Genomic DNA, 19479 nt, shown 5'->3' with positions numbered 1-19479 from the left:
CCATTCGTCAGTCAGGATCTGCTAGAGCCGCCAACCAGACAGGATCTGCCAGAGCCGCCAACCAGACAGGATCTGCCAGAGCCGTCAGTGAGCCATGAGCGTCCAGAGCCGTCAGCCAGCCATGAGCGTCCAGAGCCGTCAGCCAGCCATGAGCGTCCAGAGCCGTCAGCCAGCCATGAGCGTCCAGAGCCGTCAGCCAGCCATGAGCGTCCAGAGCCGTCAGCCAGCCATGAGCGTCCAGAGCCGTCAGCCAGCCATGAGCGTCCAGAGCCGTCAGCCAGCCATGAGCGTCCAGAGCCGTCAGCCAGCCATGAGCGTCCAGAGCCGTCAGCCAGCCATGAGCGTCCAGAGCCGTCAGCCAGCCATGAGCGTCCAGAGTCGTCAGCCAGTCATGAGCTGTCCCTCAGCCCAGAGCGGCTATTTATCCAGAACTGCCCCTCAGTCCAGAGCTGTCTCTCTGTCCGGAGTTGCCCCTCTATCCTGAGCTACCTCTCTATCCTGAGCTACCTCTCTATCCTGAGCTATCCCTCTGTCCTGAGCTATCCCTCTGTCCTGAGCTATCCCTCTGTCCTGAGCTATCCCTCTGTCCTGAGCTATCCCTCTATCCCGGTGCTGCCCCTTGTGTTGATGTTACCTAAAAGATTGAGTGGGTGTAACATGAGGGTGGTCATTTGTAGGGGGAGATGTAAGCTGGGATTGACTATGGTCGGGTGGGGACCTCGCCCTGAGCCTGAGCCACCACCGTGGTCAGATGCCCACCCAGACCCTCCCCTAGACTTTGTGCTGGTGCGCCCGGAGTTCGCACCTTATGGGGGGGGTTATGTCACGTTCCTGACCTATTTTTGTTAGTTTGTTGTATTTGTTAGTTGGTCAGGACGTGAGTTTGGGTGGGCATTCTATGCTTTCTGTTTCTATGTTGGATTATGGGTTGCCTGGTATGGCTCTTAATTAGAGGCAGGTGTTTGGCGTTCCTCTAATTGAGAGTCATATTTAGGTAGGTTGTTTCACAGTGTTCGTGGTGGGTGGTTGTCTCCTGTGTCAGTGTTTGTCGCACCATACGGGACTGTTCGGTTTGTTTTTGTACATCGTCATTTTGTGTAGTCTATTTTCCCTGTTCGTGCGTTCTTCGTGTTCAATGTAAGTTCGTCATCCAGGTCTGTCTACTCCGTTTGTTGTTTTGTTAGCTGTAGTGAAGTTCGTGTTTTTTCGTCTTGTCTTTGAATAAATTATGTGTTCACAACCCGCTGCGCCTTGGTTCCATCACTACTCCTCCTTTTCGGTTGAAGAGGAGGAGGACCACCGTTACAAGGATAGATGGGCTGTATGGGCTTCTGTAACGACGACGCTGGGAGACAGGAAGCAAGTGCAGGTAGTGAGTATAATAATAAACGTAACAGAGCACACCGCAAGACACAAGTGTAACGTATGGACATGGAACAACATTAATACTGCCTGGGGAATAGACCTAAGGGAGTGGCAGATATAGGGGAGGTAATGAGAGAGGAAATGGAGTCCAGGTGAGCCTAATCAGGAGGAGTAAACTGATGGTTGCCAGGACCGGTGGTTAGTAAACCTGCGATGTCGAACACCGGAGAGGAGAAGCGGGAGTAGACTTAACAGCTACAGTATAGGTCCAATGTGATAGTCTGCCTATAACCATTCCTATTCTATTCAAAGTTTAGAGTAATTAATCAAATTGGAACTGAGCTATTATCAGGTTGGTTAATGCGATGCATTTCTGTTGAATTTGGAAAAATCCACCTGCACTCGGCCTCGCCTTCCCTACTCAGCCAGTCAGGAGCTGTGGCATACTGCATACTTTTTACTAAACGGTACATGCTAAATAGTATGCGACGATGCGTACATCGTATGCAGTTTAAGTATGTAGTATGCTAGAATGGTTATTCAGACACAGCTAGCCAGCAAGTCAGTCTGTGTCTGTGATCTGTAGTATCAATCTTCATCATGTTGTTGTAACTGTAGTAGCCACGCTGTTGTTGTGCTGAGTGGCAATCGATAGTGTATTCTGTCCACTGAGTAGCATGATGAACTATCTATCTTTTTCAATCACTCACTAGAGCGTGGAGCCTGAGTCTGAGGCACCGGTCACTCCATCATTAAGCACTCCAGGCGGCAGATAACTCATCCTTAAGTGAAAACATTCATGGGGGTGAACAGCTATAGCATAACCACAGGCAGAGTGAGGCAGGGCTGGGAGGGTTAAGGATAAGGGTCAGGGAGACATTCCCTCTGAAACTCACTTGTCCACCACCACGCTCCGTAAAATGAATATTTTGGCCACATATCAGGATCGTAGGGTTGATTGAGTTTAGATCCCAGTTCAGTACCACTGGCTTGATTGAGTTTAGGGTCAAGTATGGTACTGTCTGATACCGTTGTCAAGGCTACAGTCCTCCTAATCTGCTTGTTCCCTTCTGTTTCCACTTTTTAAAGAAAAACACAAGCATACACACACACACATTTGTTTTAATATCATTGTGGGGACCAAACAATTGATTCCCATTCAAAATCCTATTGTCCCTAACCCTTAACCTAACCCTAACCTCAACCCTAACCCCAAACCCTAAACCTTATTGTAATGCTAACCCCTAAGCCTAAAATAGCCTTTTTCCTTGTGAGGACCGATGAATGTCCCCACACCCACTTATCCAAATTGTCCTTGTTTTACTATCCTTGTGAGGAATTCTGGTCCCCACAAGGATAGTAAAACCAAACACACAAAAACACACACACAGCTCTGCCAAGGTAAATTTTTCAGAGTGCATAAGTGTCTGATCAATGTTTAATCCTATGTACAGAGAACTCCGGGCACACTTCCACTTTGATACTACAGTGCTTCCCTGTGTAACGAGATACAGTGCACGAGGCTTCAGGCTCTTTTGTAGATCAACTCTCTACAGAGGAGATTAACTGTCATAACACACAGGTGTTCAGCTACTGGGGGTTTTGGCCAGAGGTAACGGACTAAAGGATGGGTTTGCAGGATTTTGTGATTCATTACATACTATCTCCTCTACCTATTCCAAACAGGCTCCTCTCGTCTCCTCTCCTTTGCTCTCCTCTCCTCAGTCTTTTAATTGTTTAAATAAATTGCAATCCCCTCCGATTGATAGATTCAAAGTCAAACTCTGATATGTGATTAGGGGAAAACCTTTCCGGTCTGTCTGGTTTAATATATACAGGATGACAACAGCTGACAGTGGAGGAGGGGGAGAGGGGAAAGAAAGGTAGCCATGTTTACTGTCACCATGGTAGCACAAATGAGCAGACAAAGGGCATGGTGTGTGTGTGTGTGACTGACGGCAGAAAGGTTCCACAAACAAATAAACACACACACACACACACACACAGTGAGCATAGCAACACACCATACAGACGACACCAAAACAAAAGTCCAGCATTGAGATCTACTTCAAAGCTTTCAGACAGACATCTGTTTGCAGTACAATAGCAGCAAGGTCTTTGATGAAAATTGAGGATATATTACTTCCCCATTCTGTAATAGCAGCAAATGTATGCATAGAACGGAGGGCTTTCAAATCGTTGTGTTGATGGCCTTGTTTATGATACAAAAAATATAGGAGTCTTTTCTTTGGGTTTGATCTCTCTCATCCATATTCAATGAGGTGTACAGTAAGTGACTTGACAGAGTAAATGGTTTTATACATCTAACACAGAGAACAAAAGACTCATTGATGACGGCTGTTGTTTTTCTGTTCTACCTGAACTGGAAAATATATGATAAAAGGGACTTCTGACAGACTTCTAAAACATTGTGTGCTCAAGTAGGCAATTTGTTCGGGAAAAAATACGACTGTTTGCATTGACGCTTTTATGTTGTTTAATACTTAAAGACATGATCCGGAACTTTGGTAACTAGTAAGTATTTTTGAAACCTCCCGCTTCGGGCTAGATGTGTCTGTCACGCTCGTCGTAATGTGGAAGAGAGGAGGACCAAGGCGCAGCGTGAAGTGAATACATTCTTCTATTTATTTAAGAAGAAACACTAACCAAACTAATACCAAAATGAACGTGACACTATATATAACAGTGCAGACTCAGGCAACTAACACATAGACAATCACCCACCCCCACAATGACAAAACAGGCTACCTAAATATGGTTCCCAATCAGAGACAAACGACTAACACCTGCCTCTGATTGAGAACCATATCAGGCCAAACACAGAAACAGACAAACTAGACATACAACATAGAATGCCCACTCAGATCACACCCTGACCAAACAAAACATATAAACATACAAAGCAAACTATGGTCAGGGCGTGACAGTGTCAATCTGTAGTTCATACATGTCTATGATCAGAATTACAGCCTTATTTTAATTAGCCACGAAATCCATAGTTTGAAAGTGACTGCTTACAGGAAGCTGCGCAGCGCCATTTTCCCTACATTTTCCCCCCACTTGGGTCAGCCCCCTAGCAATTCAAGTTTCAGCCAATGAATTTTACGCCCTCGCCATTTGAGTGACAACTAGCAAGATGCACACACTGCAAATCGAGAGAGGGAACTACTTTTGGCTTGTGAGCTCTACTTTCAGAACTAATAAAGATTACAAAAGTACCGGAGAATCTCTTTAACTGATTCTACAAGATTAACGGAGAGTGTTTATATAGGGCATATGTATCCTTGAAGTTAGAGAGGTAGACCAATGGTCAGAATGTTAACAGACAATGGCAAGAGGGAGATGAACTGGCAACCAGAAGGTGTGTGTTTGTGTTGTGGGATTGTGTTCTGGGAGCAGAGATCAAGGCAAATTATCCGCCTCACTAGAGCTCGATTCTCCAGAGCTTTTGTATTGATAGATTGTAAATTACTGTTTTATATTCTTACTGTTTTATATCATTATATCCTCTTAGTATGAATAGATTTTTTATATAGCCTTAGAAATCAAAATTAATGTAAGGTTCAAGCTCTTTGTATGAGAAGTGTAATTATTTAGTGGACTGCAGTGGACTGTGAGAATGAGTACTCCCAATAACTCAAGACCTCACCTGACTGATAAGATGGAACATGGAGAAACCTTTTCCAACTGTGTGATGGAAAAGTACTGAACTACATCTTTGTGGAACGTTCCCTCGATTTGCGCTCTTAGTAAACTATGCAGTATTTTGTTTTTTAATGTATTATTTCTTACATTGTTAACCCAGGAAATCTTAAGTCTTATTACATACAGCCAGGAAGAACTATTGGATATAAGCGCAACGTCTACTTACCAACATTACGACCAGGAATACGACTTTCCCGAAGCGGATCATCTGTTCGGACCACCACCCAGGACAATGGATCTGATGCCAGTAAGCGACCCAAAACAACGGCGCTGCAGAAGCGGTCTTCTGGTTAGGCTCCGTAGACAGGCACATCGCTCATTGCTCCAGAGTATACTACTCGCCAATGTCCAGTCTCTAGACAGCAAGGTAGATGAAATTCGAGCAAGGGGTGCCTTCCAGAGAGACATCAGAGATAGTAACATTCTCTGTTTCACGGAAACATGGCTCACTCGGGATATGTTATCAGAGTCGGTACAGAAACAAACATCTCTCTGGTAAGAAGAAGGTCAAGGGAGTATGCCTTATGATTAACGAGTTGTGGTGTAATCATAACAACATACAGGAACTCAAGTCCTTTTGTTCACCTGACATAGAATTCCTTACAATCAAATGCCGACCGCATTATCTACCAAGAGAATTCTCTTCGATTATAATCACAGCTGTGTATATCCCCCCCAAACAGACACCGTTGACTGCCCTGAAAGAACTTCACTGGACTCTATGTAAACTGGAAACCATATATCCTGAGGCTGCATTTATTGTAGCTGGGGATTTTGACAAAGCCAATCTGAAAAAAAGTCTCGGGCTGGCAGCATTCTGGATTATTGCTACCCTAACTTCCGCGATGCATACAAATCCCTCCCCCGCCCTCCTTCAGACAAATCTGACCACGACTCCATTTTGTTGCTCCCAGCCTATAGACAGAAACTACAATAGGAAACGCCCGTGCTCAGGTCTGTTCAACGCTGGTCCGACCAATCGGATGCCATGCTTCAAGGTTGCTTCGAACACATGAACTGGGATATGTCCCGGATAGCCTCAGACAACAACATTGATGTATACGCGGACTCGGTGAGCGAGTTTATTAGCAAGTGCATCGGTGATGTTGTACCCACGGTAACTATTAAAACCTTCCCCAACCAGAAACCGTGGATTGATGGCAGCATTCGCGCAAAACTAAAAGCGCGAACCACTGCTTTTAATCATGGCAAGGCGACCGGAAACCTGAACGAATACAGACAGTGTAACTACTCAACAGCTCAGACACGAGACGTATGTGGCAGGGTCTACAGTCAATCACGGATTACAAAAAGAAAACCAGCCCCGTCGCGGACACTGGGAAACTTCATTGCTCGCTTTGAAGACAATACAGTGCCACTGACATGGCCCGCTACCAACACCTGTGGGCTCTCCTTCACCATGGCCAACGTGAGTAAAACATTTAAACATGTTAACTTCTTATGGCTGGGGGGCAGTATTGAGTAGCTTGGATGAATAAGGTGCCCAGAGTAAACTGCCTGCTACTCAGGCCCAGAAGCTAAGATATGCATATTATTCGTAGATTTGGATAGAAACCACTCTTAAGTTTCTAAAACTGTTTGAATTATGTCTGTGAGTATAACAGAACTCATATGGCAGGCAAAAACCTGAGAAAGAATCCAACCAGGAAGTGGGAAATCTGAGGTTTGTAGTTTTTCAACTCTTTGCCTATCCAAGATACAGTGTAAATTTGGTCCGATTGGACTTCCTAAGGCTTCCACTAGATGTCAACAGTTTTTAGAATCTTGTTTGAGGCTTCTACTGTGAAGGGGGAGAGAATGAGAGCTGTTTCAACCAGAGGTCTGGCAGAATGCCATGAGCTCAGTCTTGAGCGCGCCCGTGAGAGTTAGCTGCATTCCATTGCATTTCTAAAGACAAAGGAATTCTCCGGTTGAAACATTGAAGATTTATGTTAAAAACATCCTAAAGATTGATTCTATACATCGATTGACATGTTTCTACGAATTGTAACGCAACTTTTTGACTTTTCGTCTGGACCTAGTGCTCGCGCCTCATGAATTTGGATTTGTGAACTAAACGCGCGAACAAAAAGGAGGTATTTGGACATAAATGATGGACTTTATCGAAGAAAACAAACATGTATTGTGGAACTGGGATTCCTGGGAGTGCATTCTGATGAAGATCATCAAAGGTAAGTGAATATTTATAATACTATTTCTGATTTCTGTTGACTCCACAACATGGCGGGTACCTGTATGGCTTGTTTTTGTGTCTGAGCGACGTACTCAGATTATTGCATGGTGTGCTTTTTCCGTAAAGTTTTTTTTAAATCTGACACAGCGCTTGCATTAAGAAAAGTGGATCTATAATTCTATGTATAACACTTGTATTTTCATCAACATTTATGATGAGTATTTCTGTAAATTGATGTGGCTCTCTGCAAAATCACCAGATGTTTAGGAAGCAAAACATTACTGAACATAACGCGCCAATGTAAAATGAGATTTTTTAGATATAATGCCAACAATTGTTTACAGGCAGATTATTTCACCGTATCACAATTCCAGTGGTTCAGAAGTTTACATACACTAAGTTGACTGTGCCTTTAACTTCTTATGGCTGAAGGGGCAGTATTGAGTAGCTTGGATGAAAGGTGCACAGAGGTGCCCAGAGTAAACGGCCTGCTCCTATGTCATAGTTGCTAATATATGCATATTATTAGTAGTATTGGATAGAAAACCCTCTGAAGTTTCTAAAACGGTTGGAATTATGTCTGTGAGTATAACAGAACTCATATGGCAGGCAAAAACCTTAGAAGTTCCACTTTCTGTTTGGATTTTTTTCTGGGGGTGGCAGATTTCCAACCAAGCACTCATTGAAATTACAGCGAGATATGGATGAGGTGCCCACGCATTTAACTGGCGCGTTCAAGTGAGAGGGAGCTCCGTTCCATCGGTCAACTGAAGTCAATGTAATTCTCCGGTTGGAACGTTATTCAAGATGTGTTAACAACATTCTAAAGATTGATTCAGTACATCATTTGACATGTTTCTACTGACTGTTACGGAACTTTTGGACATTTCATCACGTTGTAGTGGACGCGCTTTGTGACTTTGGTTAGCATGTTTGGTAAACAATTCCAAAGTAGCTAATTGGACATAAATAATGGATATTATCGAACAAATCAAGCATTTATTGTGGACCTGGGATTCCTAGGACTGCATTCTGATGAAGTTCATCAAAAGTAAGGAAACATTTATCATGTATTTTCTGGTTTCTGTTGAGTCCAACATGGCGGATAATTTGGCTATTGTGCTGAGCTCCGTCTCAGATTATTGCTGTAGTACACGGGGTGTAGTGGAGGAAAGAGTCAGACGCAGGAGACAGAGAGTTCAGAGTAGCGTAACTTTTAATCACCGAAAAGGTGGAACACGACACCACTCCAACCAAATGCCCCAACACACAAGGGGAACAAAATAGTTCCCGAAAATACAACTACCACGAACCGTGACATACATGCACTAACAGTACACAAAACAATCCCGCACACCCAGGCGGGCCTGCTGGGTAATAAAGCCCTACTAATCACCCTAACTAAAAACAGGTGTAACCAATAAACAAATAAGGAGGGGGAGGAACAAGTCAGTGGCAGCTAGTAGGCCGGTGACGACGACCGCTGAGCGCCACCCGAACAGGAAGGGGAGCCACCTTCGGTAGGAGTCGTGACAATTGCATGGTTTATTTTTCCGCAAAGTTTTTTTGAAATCTGACACAGCGGTTGCATTAAGGAGAGGTATATCTATAATTCCATGTGTATAACTTGTATTATCATCTACATTTATGATGAGTATTTCTGTTGAAACGCTGTGGCTATGCAAAATCACTTGATGTTTTTGGAACTAGTGAATGTAACGCGCCAATGTAAACTCAGATTTTTTTATATCAATATAAACTTTATCAAACAAAACATGCATGTATTGTGTAACATGAAGTCCTATGAGTGTCATCTGATGAAGATAATCAAAGGGTAGTGATTAATTTTATCTCTATTTCTGCTTTTTGTGAAAGCTATCTTTCGCTGGAAAAATGGCTGTGTTTATTGTGGTTTTGTGGTGACCTAACATAATCGTTTGTAGTGCTTTCGCTGAAAAGCATATTTGAAATCGGACACTTTGTTGGGATTAACAACAAGATTACCTTTAAAATGATATAAGACACATGAATGTCTGAGGAATTTTAATTATGAGATTTCTGTTGTTTGAATTTGGTGCCCTGCACTGTCAATGGCTGTTGTCAAATCATCCCGGTGACGGGATTGCAGCCATAAGAAGTTTTAAACATCTTGGAAAATTCCAGAAAATGACATAATGGCTTTAGAAGCTTCTGATAGGCTAGTTGACATCATTTGAGTCAATTGGAGTTGTACCTGTGGATGTATTTCAAGGCCTACCTTCAAACTCAGTGTCTCTTTGCTTGACATCATGGGAAAATGAAAAGTAGTAAGCCAAGACCTCGGAAAAATAATTGTAGACCTCCACAAGTCTGGTTCATCCTTGGGAGCAATTTTCAAATGCCTGAAGGTACCACGTTCATCTGTACAAACAATAGTACGCAAGTATAAACTTGCGTACTATTGCTCAGGAAGCTCAGGAAGGAGACGCATTCTGTCTCCTAGAGATGAACGTACTTTTGTGCTGTAAGTGCAAATAAATCCCAAAACAACAGCAAAGAACCTTGTGAAGATGCTGGAGGAAACAGGTACAAAAGTATCTATATCCACAGTAAAACGAGTCCTGCATCGACATAACCTGAAAGGCCGCTCAGCAAGGAAGAAGCCACTGCTCCAAAACCGCCATAAAAAAGCCAGACTACAGTTTCCAACTGCACATGGGGACAAAGATTGTACTTTTTGGAGAAATGTCCTCTGGTCTGATGAAACAAAAATAGAACTGTTCGGCCATAATGACCATCGTTATGTTTGGAGGAAAAAGGGGGAGGCTTGCAAGCCGAAGAACACCATCCCAACCGTGAAGCACGGGGGTGGCAGAATCATGATGTGGGGTTGCTTTGCTGCAGGAGGGACTGGTGCACCATTTACGTTTTAAATTCACCTGAGAGATTAGAAATACTTAAGTGTTAAACCATGACTTCCTGTTTCACTGGGGTATAAATATGAGGTGACATACAGGCCAAGTTCCCATAGTCAACCATAACTATAGGAAAGACCCAAGAATACAGTACTAATGTGCGACAAAAGGTTGTTGAGCTGCACAAATCAGGAAATGGCTATGAGAAAATAGCTCAACGGTTGAAAATGCCCATTTCCACTATCAGGGCAATAATTAAGAAGTTTAAAGCAACTGGAGATGTTAACCGTCGGCCTGGAAGAGGACGTGTGTCTATATTGACCCCACGCACAGTGAGGAGGATGGTAACAATGGCAAAAAAAAATTCAGGGATCACAGCTGGAGAATTGCAGACGTTAGTTGGATCTTGGGATCAGAAAGACTCCAGAACTACGATCAGACGCCACCTACGTAACCACAAGTTGTTTGGGAGGGTTGCCATAAAAACGCCTTTGCTGTCATCAAACAACAAACACAAGCGCCTACAGTTTGTCAAACATTACTGGAACTTTCAATGGGAACGGGTTCTATGGTCAGATGAGACCAAAATATAGCTTTTGGAAACACATAGAGGTGGATTTGGCGTAGACAGAAAGTTAGCCATGCAGAAAAGTACCTCATCCCACTGTGAAGTATGGTGGTGGATCTTTAATGTTGTGGGACTGTCTTTCTTCCAAAGGCCCTGGACAACTTGTTAGGATACATAGTATCATGGACTCCATCAAGTACCAGCAGATATTACATCCAAACCTGACTGCCTCTTCTAAGAAGCTTAAACTGGGCCTTGGTTGGATCTTCCAGCAGGACAATGAACCAAAGCACACCTCAAAATCAACACAAAAATGCTTCTCTGACCACAGAATCAAGGTTTTGCCATGGCCAACCCAGTCCCCTGGCCTAAACCCCATAGAAAACCTGTGGGATGAGCTGAAGAGGACAGTCCACAAGCATAGAGAGAATCTGTATTGAGGAATGGTCTCAGATCCCTTGCCATGTGTTCTCAAACCTCATTACGCATTATAGGAGAAGACTCGGAGCCGTTATCTTGGCAAAGGGAGGTTGCACACAGTATTGAATGAAGGGGTGACAATAATAAACACATATTTTAGAAAAATATTTATTTTATGTGAAGAATATATTTTTTCTTTCAATTATTTTACTTTTAATTAAAGTTAGATTTTTGTGAATATTTTCAAAGAAAGACCAAGAGGATAAACAATAAAGATTTTTTTTTACATCCTGTTTTGCTCATACAGTTGAAGTCGGAAGTTTACATACACCTTATCCAAATACATTTAAACTCAGTTTTTCACAATTCATTGTCCATTTGGAAGACCCATTTGCAACCAAGCTTTAACTTCCTGACTGATGTCTTGAGACGTTGCTTCAATATATCCACATAATTTTCAATTCCTCATGATGCCATCTATTTTGTGAAGTGCACCAGTCACTCCTGCAGCAAAGCACCCCCACAACATGATTCTGCCACCCCCGTGCTTCACGGTTGGTATGGTGTTCTTCGGCTTGCAAGCCTACCCCTTTTTCCTCTCCTTCCTGAGCGGTATGACGGCTGCGTGGTCCCATGGTGTTTATACTTGCGTACTATTGTTTGTACAGATGAAGGTGGTACCTTCAGGCGTTTAGAAATTGCTCCCAAGGATGAACCAGACTTGTGGAGGTCTACCATTTTTTTCTGAGGTCTTGGCTGATTTCTTTAGAATTTCCCATGATGTCAAGCAAAGAGGCACTGAGTTTGAAGGTAGGCCTTGAAATATATCCACAGGTACACACCTCAAATTGACTCAAATTATGTCAATCAGCCTATCAGAAGCTTCTAAAGCCATGACATCGTTTTCTGGAATTTTCCAAGCTGTTTAAAGGCAGTCAACTTAGTGTACGTAAACTTCTGACCAAATGGAATTGTGATACTGTGAATTATAAGTGAAAGAATCTGTCTGTAAACAATTGTTGGAACATTTACTTGTGTCATGCACAAAGTGTATGTCCTAACTGACTTGCCAAAACTATAGTTTGTTTACAAGAAATGTGGGGAGTGATTGGAAAACGAGTTTTAATGACTCCAACCTAAGTGTATGTAAACTTCCGACTTCAACTGTATTTACCAAGGGTGCCAATATTAGTGGTGGGCACTGTACATATAGGTAGGGATAAAGTGACTAGGAAACAGGATAGGTAATAAACAGTAGCAGCAGCACATGTGATGAGTCAAAAGACTTAGTGCAAAAAGGGTCAATGCAAATAGTTAAATACTTAACCAATAGCTACCTGGACTAACTATTTAGCAGTCTTATGTCTTGGGGGTAGAAGCTGTTCAGGGTCCTGTTGGTTCCAGACCTGGTGCATCGGTACCACTTGCCGTCTGGTAGCAGAGAGAACAGTCTATGACTTGGGTGTCTGGAGTCATTGACAATTTTCAGGGCCTTCCTCTGACACTGCCTGGTATACAGGTCCTGGATGGCAGGGAGCTCGGCCCCAGTGATTTGCTGGGCCGTACGCACTACCGTCTGTAGCACCTTGCGATGATGCAGCCAGTCAAGATGCTCTCAATGGTGCAGCTGTATAACTTTTTGAGGATCTGAGGGCCCATACTGAATCTTTTCAGCCTCCTGAGAGGGAAGAGGCGTTTATCGCGACTGTCTTGGTGTGTGTGGCCCATGATTGGGGTGTGTAGACCATTCCTTAATGATGTGGACCCCGAGGAACTTGAAGCTCTCGACCTGCTCCACTACAGCTCCGTCGATGTGGACATGCGCGACCCTTCATTTCCTTTAGTCCACGAACAACTCCTTTGTCTTGCTAACATTGAGGGAGAGGTTGTTGTCCTGGCACCACATTGCCAGGTCTCTGACCTCCTCCCTGTAGGCTGGCTCATCGTCATCGGTGATCAGGCGTACCACCATCGAGTCATCTGCAAACTTAATGATGGTAATGGAGTCGTGCGTGGCCACACAGTCGTGGGTGAACAGGGAGTAAAGGAGTGGACTAAGCACACACCGCTGAGGGGCACCTGTGTTGAGGGTCAGCACGGCAGATGTGGTGTTGCCTACCCTCAACACATGGGTGTGGCCCGTCAGGAAGTCCAGGATCCAGTTGCAGAGGGAGGTGGTTAGTCCCAGGTTCCTTAGCTTAGTGATGAGCTAGGAGGGCACTATGGTGTTAAATGCTGAGCAATAGCCAATGAACAGCATTATCACGTAGGTGTTTCTTTTGTCCAGGTGGGAAAGGGCAGTGTGGAGTGGAATAGAGATTGCATCATCTGTGGATCTGTTGGGGCGGTATGCGAATTAGAGCGGGTCCAGTTTGTCTGGGATGCAGTGGCAGTCGGTGCCATTTAAGATGAGGGAGGATTAACATGGCCTTATTTCTATTGCAGCATATTGGATGACTGTCATTCATACTCCTTTCACCCAGTTCAATGTAACAGCGATAGGCTTAGGTTACTACATGATACTCTAATTTTCTCTTGCTACAACCTAGTCTAGGAAGCAAAGTTTACAACGTAGGTTGACAGATCAAGATCATTTTGAGTAATCAAGGTGACAGTGACACATTCAATACTGTCTTGCACACTCTTGCCTGCATCTAGCTGATCTAGGGTGTAATCTTAAGTCTAACAATAGTTTCTATCGCACAAATTCAGGTATATTTATCCCCACTTCTGTTTGAGAAACGTTTTTCAACAGTATCAGTGCAATGAATATACCCCTGATCATGCCCACACAGTTCACTTTCATAACAGCCACATACAAACAGTTTGTTATATATAAATATAATTCCTTCTCACATCTATCTACGCGCTCTCCTCCTCTCAACTTTTCCCTTCGCTTGTGGACTTGTGCACAACATATCAGCTGTCTGTGACCAGGTGAAAAAAACTTTCCAAGCCAAACCGTCATATCATGACCACGAACCACTACAACACAGCCTACATTGTTGTCACATCGTAGTCAACATAGCTAATAGAACTAACACATTAGTAAACCCGCTACAATCATGTAGTACAGTGTATAGTCAGCAGCAAGCAGATTAGGTGTTACACCGGCGGGCCCGGGTGAAAATACATTTATAAAACAAAAAGCTTACCTTGACTTGGAAGAGTTCCAGGGTTGGATAGCCATAGCTATCTAGCTAACATAGCATCCCTTTCTGTTTGAGCCGGGTGTTTGAGTATGCTAAAATAGCTAGCTGCATTCGATGCTAGCTAAGTAAGTGAAAGTTATAAAAAATATACTATGAAATATAGAGCTCTCTCTATATCTTGCTTATTAATTTTGGAAGAAATTCATTTATTGCCTTTCTCTCTCTTTGAGTCAACTACTCACCACATTTTATTCACTGCAGTGCTAGCTAGCTGTAGCTTATGCTTCCAGTACTAGAGTCATTCTCTGCTCCTTTGATTTGGATGACAACATGTCAGTTCATACTACAAGAGCTCTGATAGGTTGGAGGATGTCCCCAGGAAGTTGTCACAATTACTGTATAAGTCTATGGAAAAGGGTGAGAACCATGAGCCTCCTAGGTTTTGTATTAAAGTCAATGTACCCAGAGGAGGACATGAGCTAGCTTTCTTCCGGCTACACCATGTTGCTACCCTACAAAGTACTGCTGAGGCTACTGTAAAACTTCATTGCAAAACAGTGTGCTTTTAATCCATTTTTGGTGACGTGAATATATTTAGTATAGTTTTATCTAAAAAGGATCACTTTTAATGTTTCACAATTTTACTTTTATAAAATTCACTGAGGAGGAAGTTCCTCCCCTTCCTCCTATGAGGAGCCTCCACTGCGGGATGATGGTGTTAATGTGAGCCATAACCAGCCTTTCAAAGCTTTTTATGGCCACAGATGTGAGTGCTACAGGGCGGTAGTCATTTAGGCAGGTTACCTATTTTTAATTTTTTACACCTTTATTTAACTAGGCAAGTCAGTTAAGAACACATTCTTATTTTCAATGACGTCCCAGGAACGGTGTGTTAACTGCCTTGTTCAGGGGCAGAACGACAGATTTTTAGTCCCTGTCAGCTCAGGGATTCAATCTTGCAACCTTACGGTTAACTAGTCCAACGCTCTAACCACCTGCCTCACGAGGAGCCTGCCTGTTACGCGAATGCAGTAAGAATCTTATAAAAAACAATCAATCAATCATAATCACTAGTTATAACTACACATGGTTGATGATATTACTAGTTTATCTAGCGTGTCCTGCGTTGAATAGGACTGTCGTTGCTCCAACGTGTACCTAACCATAAACATCAATGCCTTTCTTAAAATCAGTACACAGAAGTATATATTTTTAAACCTGCATATTTAGCTAAAAGAAATCCATGTTGGCAGGCAATATTAACCAGGTGAAATTGTGTCACTTCTCTTGCGTTTATTGCACGCAGAGTCAGGGTATATGCAACAGTTTGGGCCGCCTGGCTCATTGCGAACTGATTTGCCAGAATTTTACGTAATTATGACATAACATTGAAGGTTGTGCAATGTAACAGGAATATTTAGACTTAGGGATGCCACCCGTTAGATAAAATACGTAACGATTCCGTATTTCACTGAAAGAATAAATGTTTTGTTTTCGAGATGATAGTTTCCGGATTCGACCATATTAATGACCTAAGGCTCGTATTTCTATGTGTTATTATGTTATAATTAAGTCTATGATTTGATAGAGCAGTCAGACTGAGCGATGGTAAGCACCAGCAGGCTCGTAAGCATTCATTCAAACAACACTTTCGTGCGTTTTGCCAGCAGCTCTTCGCAATGCTTCAAGCATTGCGCTGTTTATGACTTCAAGCCTATCAATTCCCGAGATTAGGCTGGTGAAACCGATGTGAAATGGCAAGCTAGTTAGCGGGGTGCGCGCTAATAGCGTTTCAAACGTCACTCGCTCTGAGACTTGGAGTAGTTGTTCCCCTTGCTCTGCATGGGTAACGCTGCTACGAGGGTGGCTGTTGTCGATGTGTTTCTGGTTCGAGCCCAGGTAGTGGCGAGGAGAGGGATGGAAGCTATACTGTTACACTGGCAATACTAAAGTGCCTATAAGAACATCCAATAGTCAAAGGTATATGAAATACAAATCGTATAGAGAGAAATAGTCCTATAATTCCTACAATAACTACAACCTTAAACTTCTTACCTGGGAATATTGAAGACTCATGTTAAAAGGAACCACCAGCTTTCATATGTTCTCATGTTCTGAGCAAGGAACTTAAACGTTAGCTTTCTAACATGGCACATATTACACTTTTACTTTCTTCTCCAACACTTTGTTTTTGCATTATTTAAACCAAATTTAACATATTTCATTATTTATTTCAGGCTAAATTGATTTTATTGATGTATTATATTAAGTTAAAATAAGTGTTAATTCGGTATTGTTGTAATTGTCATTATTACAAATAAATAAATAAAAATCGGCCGATTAATCGGTATCGGCATTTTTTGGTCCTCCAATAAATCGGTATCGGCGTTGAAAAATCATAATCGGTCGACCTCTAGTCCAAACACACCAAGACAGTCCTGAAGAGGGCACGACAACAACTTTTCCCCCTCAGGACACTGAAAGGATTTAGCATGGCTCCCCAGATCCTCTTTTTTTTTTTTTACAGCAGCACCATCAAAAGCATCCTGACTGGTTGCATCACTGCCTGGTATAGCAACTGCTCAGCATTCGACCGTAAGGCACTACAGAGGGTAGTGCGTACGGCCCAGTACATCAACGGGGCCAAGCTCCTGCCATCCATGACCTATATACTAGGCGGTGACAGAAAAAGGTCCAAATGTCCAGTCACCCAAGTCATGGACTGTTCTCTCTGCTACCGCACGGCAAGCGGTACCGTAGCACCAGGTCTAGGTCCAAAAGGCCCCAAGCCATAAGACTGCTGAACAATTAATAAAATGGCCACCCGGACTATTTACTTTATCTATGCATAGTCACTTTACCCCTACCTACATGTACAAATTACCTCGACAAACCTGTACCTCCGCACATTGACTCCGTACCTGTACCCCCTGTATAGCCTAGTTATTGTTATTTATCGTGTTACTTTTTATTTTATTTTTTACTTTAGTTTATTTAGTAAATATTTTCTTAACTATTTCTTGAACTGCATTGTAGGCTTGTAAGTAAACATTTCACGGTAAGGTCTACTACACCTGTTGTATTCGGCGCATACAAATTGATTTGATTTGATTAACAGGAGCACTTAGGGTTAAGTGCATTGCTCAATGACACATCTACAGATTTGGGGATTCAAACCAGCAACCTTTTGGTTAATGTCCCAATGCTCTTAACTGCAAGGCTACCTGCCGTCCTTGGCCAGCGTTCTGTGTGTGTGGCAACTGAATGGTTAATCCTGGACAGACAAAAGCCTGGATGATGACTTAAGACATCCTGAAGGGCTCACTACACCTTCCATTGAACCCAGTATGACTGACATGTGAACCCCCTCTTTAAAGGCCACCATCATCCTATTATTCTGGCTGCCTACTTCTCAGCCCACCCTCTCCATTCAACAATGATCAATAGCTATCCATTCCATTCTCTATGATACAATATGATTGCCGTTAGCACAGTACCTTGGTAGTCACACTCATCTATTGTTCTGCCTCCATAGTGCCCTTCACACCACCCACACTATTTCTCCATCTCACAGTGGTCATATTTTTTTGCAGTATTCATTCCAGTCCTCTTTCCTGCTTGGATTAAAGAGTATTCAATCCCACACTAAACTGTGATTTTCTGTGACAGGTGCCTATTCATCTAATAACCCTGGAAAGTGGATGGATTTTCCAGGGGTTTAAAGTAAGGCTGATTTCACAGCACACTTTTACCATTTCAACCCATTAGAATTTATTGGGAAGCAAGCCTCAAATCAAAGCATCAAAAAGGTGTTAAAAGTTGACACTGTACCTCAAGTCACCTCTCAGACCTAGAGAAAGGAGTGAAACTGAGAAATCTCCATCAGTGAAAGTGTTAGTGTTAAGACAAATGTCTGGTAAAGGACATGAGATGAAGCTCTTATCTCACCTGGCAGGCATTGTAGAGGAGCTGGTGCTCAAACTTCTTGATGCCCAGGATGGACTGGAACATCTCGTAGAGCTGGTCCTTACTGAGGATGAGCTCTGAGGCTGCACTGGCCGTCATCCGCTGCTGGTGCTTCCTGGGGTCATCCTCTCCGCGGTAGATTGTGTCAAACTTGGCCATCCAGGAGCTGAGCACTGTCTCCTTACTTAGGCCGTCGATCTCCGGCAGGCTACGGACACGCTTCTCAATGTGCTTCTTGAAAACCTCCCGCGAGTCACTGGCCGAGCAGCCTCCGCTCTGGACCATCCGGGACACACGGTCACTCTTCAGGAATATCTGTGGTCACAGTTAAGAGCAGAGATGGGGGATTAAGCACGTGGTTTAAGTATTAAAAAGGCAGGAGGAACATACAGTTTGGTTGTGAGGTTGGGATGAATTTTATTTCAACTCAATTTCTGAATTGGAAATTGCCCATTATTTTCTGTGAGACATTCTCCCCTGCATCTGCGTAAAGAAGCCCTGGTGGCAGCCTGACATGTCTTTGCTTCTGGAGGGAAGTGAAATGTCTAAAGTACTGCTTCTCTTTGAGGATTTGCTGCAGCTTGGTCTTTCTGTCTTCATGATGAAGGTGCAGAGGAAAATAAATGATTGTAGTTTCAATTAAATCTGGCATTGTTGTGCTTATCTGTTCAATCCCAAACTGCACATTTATTTTCCCACAATTCTCACAAAGCAATTTTCCATGCCAAGGGGTGTGGATTAGGGAAAGAGAAAGAGAGAGGGACCCATATGTCTGGCTGACTCAGATGTTGGCCCTCTCTCTACCATGCAGCCTCCTTATGGTTCACGGTGACAGGCTCCCTGTTCCCAATCAGTGCCTACCGCAGGGTGAAGACTGAGGGCCATCGCCTCTGAGGCTGGATGGACATACAGATACACAGACATGTATCATCCTCGAGCACTTGCAACTTTTTTGAAACAGCAGCAGTGCTCTCAGTGGGCCAAAAAGAAGGGAACATTGCACAAATGGGAGTGTTGAAGATAGAACTGCTGATATATGAAATGTTGGCTAGAATTATTTTTTTTAATGTAGCTTAATCCTAAATTCTGCCAAGGAAGAGCACCGAGGTCTCCTCTAGGCTCTAGGGCAGGTGGGGATGTGGGGAGTGTGTAAGCATCCAGAACACAGTCAGTAAGAGCATTGGGCTTTAATTG

General features: G+C 43.2%; 1 protein-coding gene across 7 annotated transcripts in view; it reads right to left on the bottom strand.

Moving 5' to 3' along the window:
* The window catches only part of LOC129815121 (calcium-dependent secretion activator 1), a 186980-nt gene that overhangs the window by 122118 nt on the left and 45383 nt on the right, over positions 1 to 19479 (bottom strand). For all 7 annotated transcript variants that reach the window (XM_055868507.1, XM_055868511.1, XM_055868508.1 and 4 more), the window contains exon 3: positions 18268 to 18600. In XM_055868507.1, coding sequence (XP_055724482.1) covers positions 18268 to 18600 — 333 coding nt within the window. The remainder of the gene's footprint in view (positions 1 to 18267; positions 18601 to 19479) is intronic.

This window comes from Salvelinus fontinalis, chromosome 18 (genome assembly GCF_029448725.1).
Source record: "Salvelinus fontinalis isolate EN_2023a chromosome 18, ASM2944872v1, whole genome shotgun sequence".
Classification (NCBI taxonomy): Eukaryota; Metazoa; Chordata; class Actinopteri; order Salmoniformes; family Salmonidae; genus Salvelinus; species Salvelinus fontinalis.
The sequence above is the reverse complement of the archived record's forward strand: the minus strand, read 5'-3'. Positions and strand labels throughout refer to the sequence as shown.